Source organism: Mytilus galloprovincialis, chromosome 10, assembly GCF_965363235.1.
Source record: "Mytilus galloprovincialis chromosome 10, xbMytGall1.hap1.1, whole genome shotgun sequence".
In the NCBI taxonomy this organism is placed as follows: Eukaryota; Metazoa; Mollusca; class Bivalvia; order Mytilida; family Mytilidae; genus Mytilus; species Mytilus galloprovincialis.
In genome coordinates this window covers 34248427-34269218 of record NC_134847.1, presented here as the reverse complement: position 1 = coordinate 34269218, position 20792 = coordinate 34248427, and the positions used below count along the sequence as shown (strand labels likewise).

General features: G+C 32.2%; 1 protein-coding gene across 4 annotated transcripts in view; it reads right to left on the bottom strand.

Annotated features, from left to right (window-relative positions):
• The window catches only part of LOC143047443 (transient receptor potential cation channel subfamily M member-like 2), a 76665-nt gene that overhangs the window by 16897 nt on the left and 38976 nt on the right, over window positions 1-20792 (bottom strand). For all 4 annotated transcript variants that reach the window (XM_076220508.1, XM_076220507.1, XM_076220510.1 and 1 more), the window contains 10 exons: window positions 18765-18893; window positions 10978-11121; window positions 9705-9938; window positions 8694-8868; window positions 7745-7801; window positions 6493-6531; window positions 5166-5286; window positions 4113-4323; window positions 1922-2058; window positions 946-1085 (listed from right to left, as the gene is read on the bottom strand). In XM_076220508.1, the coding sequence (XP_076076623.1) occupies window positions 946-1085; window positions 1922-2058; window positions 4113-4323; window positions 5166-5286; window positions 6493-6531; window positions 7745-7801; window positions 8694-8868; window positions 9705-9938; window positions 10978-11121; window positions 18765-18893 (1387 nt within the window). The remainder of the gene's footprint in view (window positions 1-945; window positions 1086-1921; window positions 2059-4112; window positions 4324-5165; window positions 5287-6492; window positions 6532-7744; window positions 7802-8693; window positions 8869-9704; window positions 9939-10977; window positions 11122-18764; window positions 18894-20792) is intronic.

Genomic DNA, 20792 nt, shown 5'->3' with positions numbered 1-20792 from the left:
TAATCCAATAAAACATGGGCTGCATGGGATTGACATCACAATCGGAAATGCTACCTCAGTTGTATTTTGAACAACACTCAATGTCAAATTACACCTTATCGCTAATCCGGCTGACCTGGCCACTTGAACTTTTGACGCATACAACAATCACTTTTCCATTGTGGAGTCAGATATTTTGTTTTATGACTTCAAAATTTTACAGAAACCTGTGTGATATCCAGTAATGGCGGACAAATAGTGATAAGGTGTATGGACATTTGTGTTGGTTTCTAGCCAGGAAATAAAATAAAATCTTTCTTAAAGTAAGTTTACTTTTATCTTCTCATTTTTTTATTTTCTACAATGTTTCGACTACCTAAAATATACAATTGAAACCTTGCTAACACCAGGTAAAAAAGATACTGACAAATATAATGCCTTCCCATGTTAAAATGAGCATAGAGCATGGCATGAAAGAATTATTTCTTAATTTCCTATTGTGACTTTTTAACTGAATTTGGATTCACTCATACATAGATGACATCATGAGATACAGTTTTTATCTTGATTTGTATATCAGTATTGGATATACAAGTTTAGAACACTTGTAGTGTACTTTGATTGCCTGTTAAAGAAGGTGTAGGGTATAGGTCAATGTGACAGAAACCTAAGAACACAAAACAGGCATTTGGATGTTGATGTACAATTTTTAATAATATACAAGTTTACCGTAACAACTTTAAGAAACTTTAAAAGATCTGCTATGAACAAGAAATTTTAATAAATGTCATTTTTTTTATTCGTCAACAAAAACCTGACTCCTGTTTTCTATATAATGTTTGGTGAACAGCAGTTTCAACTTGTTTGTCTGTTCATTTCTTTTTCTTTTCGCCATCGTGGTTTTATTTCCTTTGACTTTTGTTCTTTCTTTGAATAACTTATATTATATTACCCCCTTTTTTTTACCTGACTTGTCCAATTTATGCGAGATATTCTCTAGATACATCCTACTGGATTGAATCATTCTCTCTAATTCAAATATTCTATCTGTCATTCTCTTGATAGTCTTCTTTTGGAATCTCAAATCATCCTGCATATTCTGTAATCTGTCAACAAATGAAGGAAACAAGTAAGCTATTTATAAACTGGCAGATATAATTTGTTTTTTGCAAAACATATCATGTTGCAGTTTTGGCAATTAAATAACAAGAATGAGTCCCAAGTACATGGATGACCTGCCCCATCCGCACTATCATTTTCTATTTTCAATGGACTGTGAAATGGGGGAAATTTTAGAATTAGTCATTAAAATTAGAAGATCATATCATAGGGAACATGTGTACTAAGTTTCAAGTTGATTGGACTTCAACTTCCATCAAAAACTACCTCGACCAAATTTTTTAACCTGAAGCAGGACAGACGGACAAAAGGACGGACGAACACACAGACCAGAAAGCATAATGTCTATAAATGGGACATAAAAACAACGCAATAATTTCTAAATTTACAGTAATCTCCTCATGTCAACAATTGACTGTAATAGTCCTGTCTTGGTAGGGACAAATTCCATGACTGTTTCCCCGACTTCTTTCTTGAAGTTCTGTCTTGGTTAGGACAAACACCCAGACCCTGTTTTAAAGTCCTATATAAGAATAGACAAATTCCCTGAATCATATTCCTGACTTTCTTTTAATCGGTATTTCCACAAACTTTCTACTGTCAATTCAGAAATTATTGCATGCATTTATTATAGCGATTTTTCATAAATGGACAAGAATGCGAGTTAAATTATTGTGATTTTAGAAAAATCTACATACAAATCTATGTTTTTGTTATCAAAATGAGAGTTCTTATTATTAGGATACTCGCCTTGTCGCATTATTCGCATTAGTAAAAACCTTGCAATAATTTCATAATTTACAGTATATAATAATGTACTTACATTTCAGCTTGTACCTTTGGTATATCTTCCATTTGAAGTTTTTCCTCCTTTGCATTAACATAATCATGGGAGCATTTCTTCCAGTAATTATAATCCTCTGACCTTTTGGTCTTTTTATGACTCTCTGATTTCTTCGTCTGAAATAAATTATGAAAATTAGTAAGCCTATTAGCAAACAGTATGTTATGTGCACTTTGTAAAAAAAAAACAACAATGTGTCCTTAGTACACAGATGCCCCACTCACACTATCATTTTCTATGTTTAATGGACTGTGAAATTTGGGTCAAAAATCTAATTTGGCATTTAAATAAGAAAGATCATTTTATAAGGAACATGTGTACAAAGTTTCAAGTTGATAGGACTTCAACTTCATCAAAAACTACCTTGACCAAAAACTTTAACGTGAAGCAGGACAAAAGGACCAATGAATGGTCAGACGGTTGGAAGGTCAGACGGATGGACAAACAAATGAAATGAATCACAGACCAGAAAACAGAATGCCTATAAATGGGGCATAACAATTAGTCAGCCTATTAGCAATGTTATGTGCACTTTGTGAAAAAAGAAAATGGAGGAAAAATTTACATTGTATATTGTGGAGCTTTACACCATTACCTATGAATTTTGACACAAAAATATCTCAGTCAAAGGCAAAATGACTTCCAGCTGCCTCATTTTTACTTTTACTGATTTTAAATAACTTTTAAGTTTTATCCTTTTTAAATTAAATCAGACCTCACCTGAGGGTTTGGAAGTTTTATTTAGTCAAAACTCAGTGTATGCAAAGGTAATATCTTTGGTTAGCTTAATTTGCCTGCTAGCTGAACAGTGAATTTATCGTAAGGTTAGATAAACTACCCTCCTTTAAGAGTAGACTATTCTGACAGATAACCAATCTATCTGTCTGTAGGACAAGGCTACTCTGGAAGGAGGGTATTTTACCTTACCTAACAATGACTTCACGGTTCAGCTAGCATACAAGGTAACCAAAGAATACTTTTAGCTACACACTCATTGAGATTGGCTGTAAACCTCAATTAATTAATATGTCTGAACTATAAAAATATCCCAATTACAAGTTAACAATAACTTTCAAAACAGAAGAAAACACAGCAAATATTTATTTGCAAATAAATCTAATAACTTATAAAAAGTCGTAATCATAGAAGTAACATGTTTAACCTGCCACTTTCTGTATGTGCCTGTAATTTAGTGGTTGTCGTTTACTGTTGTTTATCATATTTGATTTTCCTTCATTAGTTTTTACACAAATCTGGCCAGGATTTTTTTCATTTAAATTGTTTTTACATTTGTCACTATGAGGCCTTTTATAGCTGACTATGTGGTTTACCTCATTGTTGTAGGCCATAAATGACCTATAGTTGTAAATTTCCTAGTCATTTGGTCTCTGGTGTAGAGTTGTCTTAAGGATGTCTGCTTGTCATGTTTTGAAATTTTTGTCAGATTTTCTAAATCCTCTGGTTTTATCCATTTGAATGTCTTAAAAAAAATTGCCCATGGACCCCCATTTTTCTTTTCATAATTCTTTTACATGTATGATTATAAGCCTTTTGTAAAAGTCTTATAAAATCTTATTTATTTTTCAATAGTTTTTGAGAAATTTAACTTGTCAATGATAAAGCCATTAAAAAATCAAGAGAACATTTTCCCGCCCAAATTCCAATGGTTAATATCTTAAAAACAAGCACATTGACCCTATATTTTTTTGGCTTTTTAGATACCTCAATAAATCCCTTATCAATATATACTAGATTTATGGAAAGCTATTTATTTTGAAACTGAGCAACGAACTTAAAATTTTGCAAAACCACGAAATCATCGGAAATATTTATTTCCACTATAATTGGCACCAATGAAAAAAAAAATTTCCATGGGTGCCAATTACCAGTTGATCAGTTTGTGGAGGTAAATTTAAACTGCAATTGGGTAAAACTTTTAGGCAATTCACCGTTTCAAAATCTAATGCATTCTGGGTAATATTTTGAAAAGCATACACCAAATGTTGTGAACTGTTTAAAACGTGAATTAAACCAATGATGTAACGTTTTGTACATTTTGGTGTACGAACAATGAGATTACCCATAGTCCTTCAGATTCTGAAAAGGCAAATTGGTATTGTGTAAGAACCAAACCTTTTAAAAATGTACAGTAAAATGGTTGTGATCCTACCTTATATAGTTTATCACATGTACAAAAGTCAGAACATTTCTTCATGCAGCCTTTTAAAAGTCTATGTATAAAAGTCAGAAAAATAAAAAGGTAGTTGATGATGGTAAACGGAGGAGGAAAACATAGTCTGTCCTCAAAGTCCATAATTATCATATATCGTTGGAACTTCCAGATCTCAGCAGCTTCAAGATCTACCTTGGTGATCGTAAGACTGAAAAAGAATAAAACAAAACATTATAGATCATGCATGTGTATCAATAGTAAACCATGCCTACTATATCATTTCAATGTTTTAAATGAACATGGAATACTGTGAATTTATAATTATTTGTGGGACACTATAATTTTTATGGGTTCCATGGAAATAGGTTATCCACGATATTAAATGTTCAAAAAAGGTACACATTTTCTATAGACTTTTATGCAAATTTTGCAAAAACCATGAAATTCAAATTCCATGAAAATTGGTACCCACTGAAAAGAATGAGCCCGCAGTAGTTGCCAGTTATAATAAAAACATTTTTCTTTTCACAACAAAAAGTGTTTGAGAATTGGTTTTCATAAACTGTAAAATGTATTTGTTACAGGTCAACGCTAGATAAATTGATAATATGGAATCACATACCAATTCTCCTTTAGGTCCTCAATGTTCTTCCACTTGGTACTTTCTTTGGACTTTTTACCTGTTTTTGTTTGTTTAAACATCACCAATAAGTCTTTTGTAGACAAAACATGTGTCTGGCATACAAAATTCTTAGTCTGGTATTTAGGGTTAGTTTATATAAAATCTTTGGTATCAAACAAAAGTAAGTTAAGAGTCCAATTGTTTGCAAAAAATAGATACAGAGATAACATATGTAATTTTCCTCTAAAAAAAGAGATTTTAGATTATTTCTTTTGTTGAAAACTGAATAAAAGTGGGATATGCATGACCTGAAAAAAGGGACATATAATAGCTGAATGATTTTGATTGAAAGGTGTATAACATAAATTTCCTTGTGTTCTTTATACAAATTAATAAATTATAAGATTAAAACTTGATGTCATACTTACGCAAACATTGCAAACAGCAGTGTGACTAGTACAAGTTTACAAATCAATAAATACTGTATGGTAATGATATAACCCCCCAAACTTGACATTGGACACTTCTGGACTGGTTCCACCAAAGGTTCTACAAGTAAATTATATCATAACTCCATACCTGCCAATTTTTCAAATACCCATGGGGGTTTTACGTACAAGATGGCTCTTAAAGTCCTACAAAACCTTAGTGGGGGCCTTCAAATACATTAAATGTCGTTTTTTTTGGTTTCTTAAACTTTTACTTTAACAAGACTTTATTGTAAAATCAATTGTTTTGTTTAAATTGTTCACAAAATTATTATTTTAAAATTTCCATTTGGGAGCCTCCATTGGGATAACAGCAAATAGTGACAGTTGGCAGGTATGTTTAAACTCACAATAAATTTTCTATTGCGGCACAAAGTAAAATCACAAAAAAAAAAAACTGAACTCCAATGAAAATTCAAAACGAAAAGTCCCTAATCAAATGACAAAATCTATAGCTCAAACACATCAAAAGAATGGACAACTGTCATATTCCTGACTTGGTACATAGTTTCATTTAGACAGAACTTATATTTATACATAATCTTGAAGTTTTATTTGTTCCTTTGCTGTATTTTTTTCATGTGTTTATACTGGATTTGTATCTGACATGAAATGATACATCATATCTTTCCTTTTCAATTTTTAACTAAATTAGTTTCCAATGCCCGTTGATGTATGCCCTTTAACTGCAAGTAGTCTGTTGTTATGTATTTATTATTGTCATTTTATTTTCTTTTATTACATCTTCTGACATCGGACTCAGACTTCTCTTGAACTGAATTTTAATGTGCGTATTGTTATGAGCTTACTTTTCTACATTGGCTAGAGGTATAGGGGGAGGGTTGAGATTTCAAAAACATGTTTAACCCCGCCGCAATTTTGCGCCTGTCCCAAGTCAGGAGCCTCTGGCCTTTGTTATTTTTGTATTATTTTTAATTTTAGTTTCTTGTGTATAATTCAGAGATTAGTATGATGTCCATTATCACTGTACTAGTATACACATTTATTAAGGGGCCAGCTGAAGGACGCTTACGGGTGTGGGAGTTTCTCGCTATATTGAAAACCCATTGGCAGCCTTTGGCTGTTGTCTGCTCTATGGTCGGGTTGTTTGTCACTTTAACACATTCCCAATTTCCTTTCTCAATTTTATTTTATTAAGTAAAAGTTCAAATTGAAAGGTAAATTCTCTAATGGCTAGCATACATCTATTCAATTATTTGATCTTGACAATTTCGTTTATCAATCATAACATATAATAAACAGTTACCTGGTTTGTACATATGAGAACCTCTAAAGTGGAAAGCATCTGAAAAACAAAATTATCATCAATTCTTTTTTCATATGTACATTGTGTCAACATAATCATGAAAACCTATTCATTGATATGAAAACTATAAATAGCTAGTCTGTTAAATCAAGCATCAATTTTATAAACATTATAAGTTGTAAAAAATGCTAATATCTGAATCATAAACTGCAAAATTGAAAAGCAATAGTATGAAAACTAGAGAAAATTGATGGCTGACTTTGCTAATGTGAATGTCCAAGCTCAACAATTTTTTTTATCATGATCTATAACTCAATCTAGTATTAGTGAATAACAGCGTTAAGTTAAAGCCAAAAACTCATGGAGTTAAAAGTCAGGGATCAAAAGAATTTTTGTACCTATATAGTATATGCGTCTAAGTTGTAGACCCAATTCTTTGTCTCTATATTGCAGTATTCCATTCAATATCATAGCAGCTACATAGTGCTACGTAGATTGTTGACTACTTCATGTGTAGCTAGCCTAGCTGCTAACTAGATCTATCTAGCAGTTAGGCTAGCTACATGTTCAGTAGTCAACAATCTACATAGATCTATGTAGCCGCTACAATATTGAACACAACCCAGATATTTCTTGAACTTCCTTTGGTTTTTTTATTTTCATTTTCTATTGATTCATTATTTATATCTGCAATATAAGGATGGACATCCGTCTAGCAAATTTGAACTTTTTTTTATCAAGACTTTCAATGAACATTTTATTCCTGTTACATTAAACCCCTTCTAGAAGAAGTGGATAATTATCCTTAATCTCAACTTTCGAATGTTGTATTTCTGTTGATGCATATTAAATTGTAAAACAATCTGGGTTATCAAAACCTGTTTACATATATAATTTAAAATTAAAAAACTTTCTATTTTTTGTTACAAGAAGTGCAAATGAAAACATTCCCTCGGAAGGAAAGGACATTGTTGATACTACTATAACAAATAGTAGCCTAGGATAAACATATTTATTTTGTTAGCAATTTTATTTAGTATTATAAAGGGGATATTTCAATGGAACTAAAGGGAGTGGAAATCTGAAGAAAAATATATTAAGATGTATGACAAGCAAACGAGTATCCTAGTACTAAAACTGTACTCGAGTACTCATTGCCATCCTTTTACATTCTTATTTAACTCTATATCTGGTATAAAGCATGTCATTTAGAACAAGGATTTATGTGAACATTTCTTTTAAGTTCTCTTACCAGTAGCACAGTAGCTAGTGGTCAAATTGGCATAATGTGGACTACAATCTGGATCTCCTAAAAATAAATATATACCTTTAAATATATGGACAAGACATTCAATTACTGTAAATTCAGAAATTATTGCGAGGTTTTTATTATTGCGAAAAATGCGACAGAGTTGAAAACGTAATAATTTATACTCGCATTTTGAAATATTTTATATGAATTAAACAGGATTTTTCTCAAAATCATAAAAATTAAAATCGCATGTAAAGTCTAAAATGGCAAAATCGCAATAATAAACACATGCCATAATTTCTGAATTTAAAGTATTGAAAATAGAAATATTACACTAAAAACACTAGTTTTCTATAATTATCAATACAACTCTCTTGAACATTTAAAATAAAATATTCAGTCTGAATTTGTGGCTTGTAAATTCTTCTGTATTTTTTTATGTAGATGAACTATAGTAGCATACATCTTCATCATTTGGCTCTCAGACTGGTGGATAGTTGTCCAATTGGCAATCATACCATAGCTTCTTATTTTCATACAAATAAAAGACTTTTAAACATAAGGACAAAGTCTTGTCTCCACAATTTTGTGTTGAGGCCTTGCCTTGAAGTCATAAAACTTTCGAGTCAGTTTTTTGTACTCATACTCTAAAATCAACCAATTGCTTGATTTCATGTTTCGAGCATGATTTTTGTGCTCCCAGCACTGAGCAAAGTTTTATGACTTCAAGGCAAGGCCTTCAGTCATAAAGCTTTCGAGTCAGTTTTTGGTATTCATACTCCAAAATCAACCAATCAAAATGTTGGATTTCATGTTTCGAGCATGATTTTTGTGCTTTAACTACTAAGCAAATTCCTCAGGAAACAGAAGGAATAATACTCACCTCTGCAATTTTATTGGAGCTAGATAAAGCAAGGAAATAAATGTTGATATTTTTTAAAATTATTACCATCCAAGTCATGAATCTGTGTCAGAAACATAGCAAACAGTGGTCTGGTCACAACCCTCTTTATCAATTCAGTTCCTAGCGGGAAGTTTGGATACAGTATTGCCTGTATGGTTACACCACCTGATATCATGAAAATCAGGAACATTCTAACGAAGGACACAAAGTCAACTCTTATCTGAAAATAAAAAGTGTAAAAATAGTTTTAACATATTCACAAATAATAATAACACACAAAAACTTCAACATATAACAATGAGTCTTTTTTTTATGTAAAACAAAATTTGAACCAACAATTTGAAGCAATTTTTTGTATTGTATTTATATACATATTTTACATTTTAAATTATGAACGACTAACGATAATTTATCTTTAAGTTTATTTTTACCATTGAATTTAAAAATCTATAAACAGGAGAAAGTAAAATAATAAAAATACCAAACTTCAGGGAAAATTCAAAACAAAAAGTCTGTATTCAAATTTCCAAAATCTAAAGCTCAAACACATTAAACGGATGGATTTAACAACTGTCATATTCCTGACTTGGTACAGGCATTTTTTGTAGTAGAAAATGGTGGATTTAACCTGGTTTTATAGCTAGCTAAACCTCTCACATGTATGACAGTCACATACAAAAGAGCTGATAACAAGTGATATCCAATTTTCACGAGAATGTAAAACATAGCTCTCTCATATAGAAATTATTGTTTTCCTTATGAAACATTTTTGAAGTGATGGGAACCCAGTCTACTCTTAACATCAGACTTTTTAAAGGTTTTTATCAGGTTTCGTATTAAATCAAATTTAAAAAAAAAAGAATACTTTCCAAGTGAAACATGTGAGGGTTTTGTACATTTTTGAAGAATCATAAATCTTTGTTAAAATGAGGGAAATGTGATCTTTGAAAGTCACCTTTGACCTAATAAATAGCCAATAAAATTGTTGCGATTTCATAACAAACTGCAAGATATACTTGACTCAGGAAAATATATGTTATTAATAGATATTCTTACCATTCTGTTCATCCTAACAAGCATAGGTCCAAGAGTTGGACTCATAGGCAAATATACATGTGGTAATCGGTAGAAAAAAAAGATCAAGCCCATGCTTAGTACAGTCTTGGAAACGTAGATATCGGAATAATTGATCCATTGTGGCATAATCCTCAGAAACAGGTAGAACACGATAAAAATAAACATAAGTAATATTTCAATACAGCTCCACATTGATAACATGCTTTTATGTCTCTGAAAAAAAATAAAAAATTCTGACATTGCTGATAAAAAATCCAATTGTTGGTGTGCTGACTACTTTCAGTTTTAGAGGCTGATGACTTCGGTTAAGTTTTCAAACATATTGCAAAAAGATGTCATAAAAATTGTCAAAGATCTTTTCTATTTTCTGAAAGACATTCTATGGATAAATTTTTCTTTGTGACTTTAATTTTTTTAATACATAATGCATTGCTCTTGATACTGTTTTATAAAGCAATTGCAAAATTTTTTTTTTTCTAATTAAGCATAATATTATGAACATCTTAGATATAGTAAACAATTCTCCAAATCATTTATTTCTTTTAAAGTACAAAGATTTAAATCCCATCTGTCAGAAAACTCAACTAAGTACTCATATTTGCAACCTTGAGAAAGACATGTTTATAGTTTTCTATACACAACAAAATCATCGGAAAACCTTATCATTTTCTCTCAAATTGCACCAGTTGTAAGCTTGAATTTACTTCTTTTAGATGCACTTACCTGACCAAGTACTAGAATGTCCAACCAGAGTAAGTATTACCAATGTTATTTCAACTGATCGGGCGGAGCTTATGTTTTAATTTACGTAAGGACAGTCTATTTGAAAATGTGTGTGATAAGGATGATTGCCGTTATAATTATCATTGAATTCTAATCACTAATCAGGGTCACCAAAGGCATATACAAAAGAACTGAGTGTATCGTATGGGACGAATAATTTGACACTTTATTGATGAGCTTATCCCAAAACTCCTTGTCTATAGATGGACTGGTCTTCAATGAGCGAACTTCTTAAACTCCGCCCAGTCAAGTGAAATATATCTAGTAATAACCTGTTGAAAATTTATATACTAAGAAGTCAATAGGGAGTAATATGGAAAATAGCCTATGAATTACTAGCTGCGGAACCGTAGCTTTTACGTCTTTATGTTATTTTTTGACTATTTGCGGACCATAGATCTATGGTCCGCAAATAGTCAAAAAATAACATAAGGACCTAAGAGCTACGGTTCTGCAGCTAATGAGTTACCTGATGCTTGACATATGTATGTCTTATTAATTCTGTTAGCATAATAAGAGTCCAGACCCACACAACTGTATCTAGATAAAGATTTCCACAGGTTGGCCACAGTACTGCTAGACTGAATATACCCAAATATATGAAATAAAACAACTGAAAATAAAAAAAGACTTCAGACGTAACATTGTTTTAATGATTTATTGATTAAAATGTTATTCATTAAAAGTTGGCATGGTTTATTGTTTTTTAGCCATTAATTTGAAAGATTATAATTTAAAAATGATAGTTTTTTTTTGTAATATAAAAGTGCGTTTTTCATTGAAAATATAAATACTATGGTAACTTTGATGATTAAACTTTTATTGTATATTTATTATTTTTCCTTGGATAACAATTTTTGGTAGATTTCGTAGGTACAAGTGGACCATTAATTTATATGTTCAACGATATACAATTTGTCCATATGCTTGTATGGAGACTTTACAAATGGAAGTTTTTAACTACCTTGACTGGCCATACACCCCTTGCACCGGAAGACTTAGCAAAACCGTTAAATATCCACGAAAGTGTAAGTTTTGAAATTGGAACCCACGAAAATAACAAAATTAATAGTAACTTATTCACTGAACTCCACTAGATTCATGTTTAACTTTACTTTTTCAAAACCCTCTTTTGGTTTCTTTGCGCTTCTTGGTTCATCTCATCTGTTTTTTGTGTTTTTTAACTAAGACATCAATCCTATTTAACACTTTTAAAACTGCCATTACTCGTCAGATGTCAATTTGTCTTCATTTCATATAAGCCTCAGTGGCCAGTAAAAAACAAGAATAAATGGTATAATTGCTAATGAGACAAATCTCAACCAGTGAGTATTTGGGATTTCAAAATATTCAAGTGGCTAAAGCTATTTGGGATTTCAAAATATTCTTATATTTTCTTATAACTTATCTGAACTTATCCTTTTGATCTTTCTAACATTGTTCAAGTTCTATGACTAAACCATTAAAATGTATGTGTCCATAGTACATGGATGCCCCAATTGCACTATCATTTTCTATGTTCAGTGGACCATGAAATTGGGGTAAAAACTCTAATTTGGCATTAAAATAAGAAAGATCATAACATAGAAAACAAGTGTACTAAGTTTCAAGTTGATTGAACTACAACTTAATCAAAAAATAAGTTTTATTATAATAAAAACATTTTTGGCAGTAAATTTTTATACACTAAATTTATGGGCTACTGTTTCATCTTGTGTAGGTTTTATTTCTTATCAATGGTGTAATAAGAAACCGAAAATTTCCATGGTCTTTGTCTAGGAATTATGCAAGTTTTCGATTACAGGCAGTCAAGGTCAGCATGGTCATGGCATGATCAGGGTCAATACTAATTATCATTGGCCACAAATATTTTAATTGACCAATGTGGTTAAAGTGCATGCTAACTTTCAACAAGCGTCAAGTTGCGCCCGCATTATCGCAATTGCACTGAATGCTACTAGACGCTATTTTTGTTTTGCCAGAAAAGTAAAGATTTTCAATTTTCAAGTTTGTTCCTGAAAGAGGCTTTATTCAATTTTGGACAGAAGATTACTGACGATTAAGTACAGAAAAGACGTCGTTAGGATTACACAGAACTTGTTCAGAAGGTAAAAGCCATCTAAAATATTCTTTTATTCAAAATATTCGCTTCATATTAAAAATATTCGTATTATTTTTATATAATTTGTAAATTCTAAATCTGTTTATTATGATTCATCCAGTTTTAATATTTGGTCATTCATTTGTACATAGATTAGAATCATTTTTGCAGAAGGGCTATACAATTTAGGATTCGATGGTACCGAAATTCAGGTTCAATTTGCCGGTTTCGGTGGTAGTACATTCCGTCCGGGTCGTAAATGCATTCAGAAACCTGAATTTATGCAAGTTTGTGACACTTTAAAACCAGATTCCGTATTTATTCAAATTGGCGGTAATGACTTGACAAGCCAGAAGAATCCTGAGAAATTGGCTAGAGACATCGCGTCATTCTGTGATTACATAATCACAGTGTATGGTGTTGGTCACATGATCGTTGAGCAATTACTGCCGAGGTATTCCGAAAGGTCGGGTCCCGATTATAACAACAAACTAAACAAAGTGAATCAGATACTGTTTTAAATTCATCTTTGAAATCACGTACAAATATTACTTTTTGGAAACATCAGGGCCTGTGGAAAAACACGAAAGCTTTGTTGTCAGATAAAGTTCATTTAAATGGTGAAGGTATGCACATCTATGCTAAAAGTATTCGTGCAGCTGTCGGTAGTTCAAATCGTATGAAATAATTTCAATTAATAAAATCAAACTGTAGAAAGAGATATCTATAAACGGGACGTTTACATAGTTTACTTATAATAAATAAAAAGCTTATTTTATAGTATGCTATTATCTGTACATGTACATCATTGTTTTGTTATTCATGAAAACTTATGCATCAGTCATTAATGATACTTTAACTAGAATACATGTATATAATTATACAAATTTTTGCAGACAATCCACTGCTCTTGTTAAATTTATTCAATTAGTGTGGCACACAAATGTATCATTATACACATGGTTTTATTGCCATCATTATGGCTATGGTTATCATATATGTCAGTGCAATTTTGTAAAATGGTATCAATTTGCACTGGTTATATGGTTATATTTTGTATCATTATACATACATATGGTTAACTATCATTATGGTTATGGTTCTGATATTCATAGTGCATTTTTGTATTTATGTATCAGATTACACTGGTTTTCTTTACATACTTTTTTACATGTACCATACTTTACATGGTTATTATCATGTATGGTTACAATGTAGTTGACATATAATATTGCATTTTTGTGTGCCACATTGTTCCTTGCGTGAATTTTTTGTATGAACAATTAACAATGAATAGCATTATATAAGTGATATACATGTATGCATATTTTTTCTGATGTTATATTATAGTCAAAACACATAATCAGGTATTCAAGAATTATTTTTGTTTACTTTAAAGATGCCTAAACAAAGAGATAGATCCAAAAGAAGAGCTGCTCCTTCCAACCTTACAGACCGGGACCTTGTCATAGATCCCGTAGTTTTGCCAACTGTGGAAACAACTACCAGTAATACATCAAGAGGGCGGAAACGGGTTCGAAACATTGGTCCAACTCCATCAACAGCTCCTGTGATGAACATTGCAAGTACAACAGCACAGCCAACAGCAGATGAAATATCTGCAGCAATGATCACACGGTTGAAAGGAGCTGGTTTACACCTAACAGACAGCAGTGGAGTCAGACTATCAGATGACAGATTGTCAAGTGTGTGTGGTATGCGCTCTAGTGCAACACAGGAAGCAGTTTCCGGCACTGATAACCTAACAAAGAGTCAGCATACATTGCCGTCGTCATCATCAAACACAGTTCACTATTCATTGGTACCACCTGTGACGTCAGACCTATCGGTGGCTGGATACTTCACAGCCAGTAGCCCAACAACACAAGAAGACCAAACATTAGGTATTGACAATTCGTCTATAGGGCAGACAGCAAGCTATTTAATTAGAAATACTTTACCTTTGGGTTTTAATGTCAGTGAAAAAATTAGGAAAGACATAATGTCCGATAGTTACGTGGATTTTGTTACACTTTCTCCAAATTTTAATGAAGATGAAGATGATGATGTTCTTTTCAAATCGAAAGCTGTAAAAATTTCTACATACGCAAAACCAAAACAGTTATTTTCAATTCATCAGTGGACTGAAGCTTTTGATATTTATATGTCTATTTATTATGTGAACCATCCAGAACATATTTTAAGTCTTATTAAATATGCATATAATGTTAGAGCTATGTCAAAGCAATTTGGGTTTAACATGGCAAAATCTTATGATGAAACGTTTAGAAAGGTACGCAGAGTGATGAAATTTGATTGGGCAGTTGTAAATGATGATCTTTGGCGCACTGCCTTTTATGATCATTTCAATCGTTCAAATACTAATACCGGTAACAATGCATCAAATAATAAACACGTTAAACAAAGTGGAGGTCCTCCCTTTCAACGGCGGGTTCAGCAACAAAGCAGTCAATTCCCACCTGGTTACTGCTGGACCTACTGTAGAACAGGTGGCTGCTCCAGTGACAACTGCAAACATAAGCACCAATGTGTGCAATGTGATAAAAAACATGCCACAGTCTCATGTAAAGAGTGGCTTACAACCCACAAGTCTACCAACACCAATAAAAGTAAATAAATTAAACATTTTCCTCAAAGGCTATGACAAAGCAATGAAATTAAATTTAATACAGGGTTTTACATTTGGCTTTAAAATAAATTCTTTGCTTGATAAAAAAGTGGACAAATTTCCTTCCAACCATAAAAGCGCAAGAGAAAATCCTGACGCGGTCAACCTCAAATTAAATAAAGAAATTATGAAAGGCAGAATAAAAGGACCTTTTGATGAACCACCCTTTGATAAATTTATCTGTTCTCCCTTGGGTCTAATACCTAAAAAAGAAAGTGGGTCTTTCCGCTTAATTCATGACCTATCCTTTCCAAAAGGGGACTCCGTCAATTTTTGGACACCACCTGAATACACTTCAGTTTCACATCAAAATATTGAAACTGTCATAGAACTTGTTCAAGAACACGGTTTCAACTGTGAAATGAGTAAGGCCGATGTTGAAGATGCGTTCCTTTAATTCCTGTGCATTTTTCAGAATACCATTTATTGGGCTTTAAATGGGAGGAAAAATTTTATCATGATGCAGCCCTCCCCATGGGGGCCTCTTCTTCTTGCCAACTTTTTGAAAATTTTTCCTCTGCTCTTCAGTGGATTTTGAATAGCAAATTTCAAATAAGAGGTGTTTCACATTTGTTAGATGATTTCTTTTTTGTAGGGGAAGCAAATACTAACAAGTGTTCTGTAGCACTTAACACATTTTTAACTTTATCAAAAACCTTAGGTGTTCCTATAAAAGATGAAAAAACTCAATTACCTACAACATGCATAACTATCTATGGCATTGAGATTGATTCTAGGGCTATGGTAGCTCGATTACCAAAAGATAAAATAGCAAAAATTTTGGGTCTCCTTAACATATTTAAGGTAAAAAAGAAAGTTATTCTTCGAGAATTACAGTCTCTTTTAGGTTTATTGAATTTTGCCTGTAGTGTTGTAGTTCTGGGACGAGCATTTCTGAGAAGGTTATTCGATCTAACAATTGGCCATTCATGTCCTCATTATAGAATTACACTAAATTCAGAAGCGAGAGCTGATTTGAGGGCATGGTTTGATTTTGTATCTAATTACAATGGGAAGTCCTGTTTTTTGTTTCAAAAATGGGTGTCTTCTGAATCATTAAAATTGTATTCAGATGCAGCTGGGGTTCATGGGGGATATGCTGCTGTTTTTGGCAGTACTTGGTTTGCAGGAAAATGGCCTCAAAATATGCTTCAATTACACATTACAATAAAGGAGTTGTTTCCTATTGTTCTTGCTGTGGAAATATGGGGGCATTCATTGTCAAATCATAAGGTACTGTTTTTGACTGATAATCAGGCGGTTGCTGATATTATTAATAAAACTTCATCACGAGATAAAATTTTAATGAAATTGGTCCGCAGGTTAGTTTTGGCATCGCTGAAGTTTAATATACATTTTAAAGCAAAGCATATTGCGGGTAAGACAAATGTAGTCTGTGACTTGTTGTCTCGTTTTTCTTTTCAGAAAGCCCATCACATAGCTCCTTGGTTAAGTCCAACTCAAGTTTCAGTGCCACAGCATCTTTTGAATCTATGATGAGAAAATTATTACAAGCTTCACTATCAACGGCAACAAGAGCTTCTTATAATAGAATGTTAAAAGCATATGAACAGTTCTGTAAGGAACATTTTCCTTTATCACAAGCTTATCCATCTACGCACATGATGGTGTCTCATTTTATTAGCTTTCTGTTTTTGCAAAATTATAAACCATCTACAATAGCATCTTATGTTTCTGCTATAAGTTATGTTCACAAGTTAAAATGTTTGACTGATCCTACAAATTCTTTTTTAATAAAAAAGATTATCAAGGGTGCACAAAATTTGAGGAGTTCCTGTGAGACCAGATTACCCATTACAAAAGAGATATTATCAAAATCATTGTTAGCGGTTTCCCATGTTATACGGGATCATTTCAATCAGTTCCTTTTAAAGGCTATGATGTCCTTGGCATTTCATTGTTTCCTCAGGATAGGAGAAATTGCTGTTAAAAACAAAAATGAAAATAACAAAGTTTTACAGTTGTCAGACATTTCTGTGGGTTATAAAAATCAGGTCCCAATAAATATGACCGTCACAATGACATTTTACAAACATAGTGACTTGCGTCCCAAGACTATTTTAATTACTCGAAACTTTGGTAATATGTTTTGCCCTGTAAAAACAATGATGGATTATATAAAGCTAGCAAAACACAAGTCCGGTCCCCTTTTTCAATTTCTTTGTGGTACACCAGTAGCTTACACTTATTTTAATTCCTCTTTGAAGTCCCTATTAATTTTTATAGGTTTAAGCCCAGAGCTTTACAAGGGTCATAGTTTTAGAATAGGCGCTGCAACAAGTGAAGCAGCTAAAGGCACATCTTTATCTGTTATACAACAAATGGGTAGATGGAAATCAAATGCATTGCAAAATTATATTCGAATGGATAATTTTTAAGTATCATTTGACAGGGGTCAACAGGGCTTGCTCTGCCAAATAAATTATATTTTTCCATTATGTATTAATTAAGCTGGTAGAGGTCAACAGGGCTTGCTCTATCTTTTACTCTTTTCTTTTAATTGCGTCATTGCGTTTATTTAGAGTAGACTTTTATGTCAATATGAATAGAGGTCAACAGGGCTTGCTCAATCCATTGTTTAATATTGTTTGCAAAATGATATGTAAATATATTTGTATTGTATTTTTTTTTGATTTTTTTTTGATTTTTTATATAACTATGTATTTTGTCTTTAATTATATTGTTTCACTCTGCGTACCTTACACATTTAAGTTACTTTAATGTTTGTAATAGGATGAACTTCAAACAGTATGACATGGGAATGTAAAGGTCAAAAGGGTTTGCTTTACATTGGCATTTCTACTGGCCAAACAGTTACGGTAGAGGTCAACAGGGCTTGCTCTGCCTAATTTTGTTATTTACACTAATGTTTTGAGTTGAAAGATATGTTATTTTTCTGAATTTTTCCTTTTGTCATAAAAAGTAGTCTCCAAGGATGTCTCGGGTGGCGGTCTCCCCAACTCATGGACTTGGGGATCATGGCGGTATTTATTCCCCACCTTTGCAATTGTTGTCAATTATTCAGTTTTGTTTGATGACATAATTGTCCATCACTGTCAGTTATATAATGCTTTATGATATTCTGAATAATTGACCTTTTTCACAAATCTTGAGTTAGATATTCTGCAAATGAACTCGCATCCTTGGTTTCCATTTTCATGTCTTTATGTGGACAGGAAGAAAAGTTTAGCTGACAAAAATAACATTGACTAAAAACTTAAGCCTAAAGTAGGAAAAGGTATAGACGGACAAACAGACACAAAGACCAAAAACATAATGCCTCTAGGTGGGGCATAAAAATGTTTTTCAAAATGATATTTTTGTCTTGGAAATAGAATTTATTTTTTATAAAATTTTATTTTTTGTACAACATCCTATGTAAATAAAACACATTTTGAAAGTCTTAAATGTTTGTTAAAAACATAATTTTTCCAATGTAACTTACCTGTGTTATCCAAAATTTGGTAATAGGTGCAGTCCATAATAAATTCATTTGTTTCCATACTGGCAATTTTCTGTGCCTCTTTGCTCTTAAAGCACCACTAATTTTGTGCTTCAATGACTTTCGTTTCATCTGCAAATATGTCGTCAATGAACAAATAATCATCTTATTTTTAAACTGATAGATATGATACATAAAGAGTATATAGTCTTCATAAAATAAGGATAGGACTGTTCCAATAATTGCTGTAAAAACCTTTTCCCCCCTCCCCCCTCCCCAACCCCTTCAAGTTTACTCAGTTGTACTTCTGTTTTGTGATTTACTCATTATTTATTACTCAATTTATTTCACTTAACTGGGCGGAGTATAACCGTTTCGCTCACAATAAACCAGTTCATCTATAGATAGGTGTTTTAGGATAAACTCATCAATGAAGTGTCCAGTCATTGTTCTGTAAATTCCATTGATGACACTGATAGGTGCTTAGAAATCAGTAATACTTATAACGGCAATCATCCTTATCACACACATCTTCAAATAGACTGTCCTTATGCAAATTAAAATGTAAGCTCTGCCTGATCAGTTGAACTAACATTGGTAATATGAATCCAGAAATTTTTTACTCAGTAGCATTTTGGTTTATGAACTCAAATAATTTACTTTATATTTTATCAGGTGCCTGTATTTCAGTAGTTATTGTTGGTTTGCATCTGTCATTTTTGTATTCTGTTTATAGTTTCTAGTAAAATCAAACAATTGATTTTTTATTTCATAAAAGAAGAAAAAAAAAGCTAATCGGTTCTAAATTTAAGTTATAATAAGAATAACATTAACACAAAAATTGGTGACCAGATGTACATTTCAACAATTAATGTCTGTTCTGTGGTGTTTCAAGTCTAAATGTTTGAAGAACATGATGACACCAAAGAGTACAAACATCATAGTCAAACCCAGACAAGTAATCACATCTATCTAATACTATCATGGTCTTGATGGGATTAACATAATACAGAATAATAGGCTAAAATATAAAAAATGGAGAAAAAGTTCCAAAAAATTAAAGATGACATAAAAAAAAAGAGAAAAAAAGTGTCAAACAAATAAAGAAGAGAATAATAGGGTCTTAACATAAAAAAAACAAATACAGGAATAATGAAACTAGACAACAAGAGTGCACCACTGAAATGTCTTGCCTTCTATACTAATCATTGATATAATGTTGATAGTCCTAAGTATAAAGCTAAGCTTTATTACAACTGTCACATAAACTTAACATTAACCAAGATAACTAAACAAAGACCAATGAACCTTGAAAATGAGGTCAAGGTCAGATGAACCATGCCAGGCAGACATGTACAGCTAACAATGCTTCTATACAACATATATAGTTGACCCATTACTTATAGTTTAAGAAAAATAGACCAAACACAAAAACTTAACACTGTGCAATGAACCATAAAAATGAGGTCACGGTAAAATAAAACCTGCACGACTGACATCAAGATCATAAAATATTTCCATACACGAAATACAGTTGACCTATGGCATATAGTATTAGATAAAAAGACCAAAACTCAAAAACTTAACTTCGACCACTGAACCTAAAAATTAGGTCAAGGTCACATGACATCTGCCCGCTAGACATGTACACCTTACAATCATTCCATACAACAAATATAGTAGACCTATTGCATATAGTATGAGAAAAACAGACCAAAACACAAAAATTTAACTATAACCACTGAACCATGAAAATGAGGTCAAGGTCAGATGACACCTGCCAGTTGGACATGTACACCTTACAGTCCTTCCATACACCGAATATACTAGCCCTATTGCTTATAGTATCTGAGATATGGACTTGACCACCAAAACTTAACCTTGTTCACTGATCCATGAAATGAGGTCGAGGTCAAGTGAAAACTGTCTGACAGACATGAGGACCTTGCAAGGTACGCACATATCAAATATAGTTATCCTATTACTTATAATAAGAGAGAATTAAACATTACAAAAAATTTGAACTGTTTT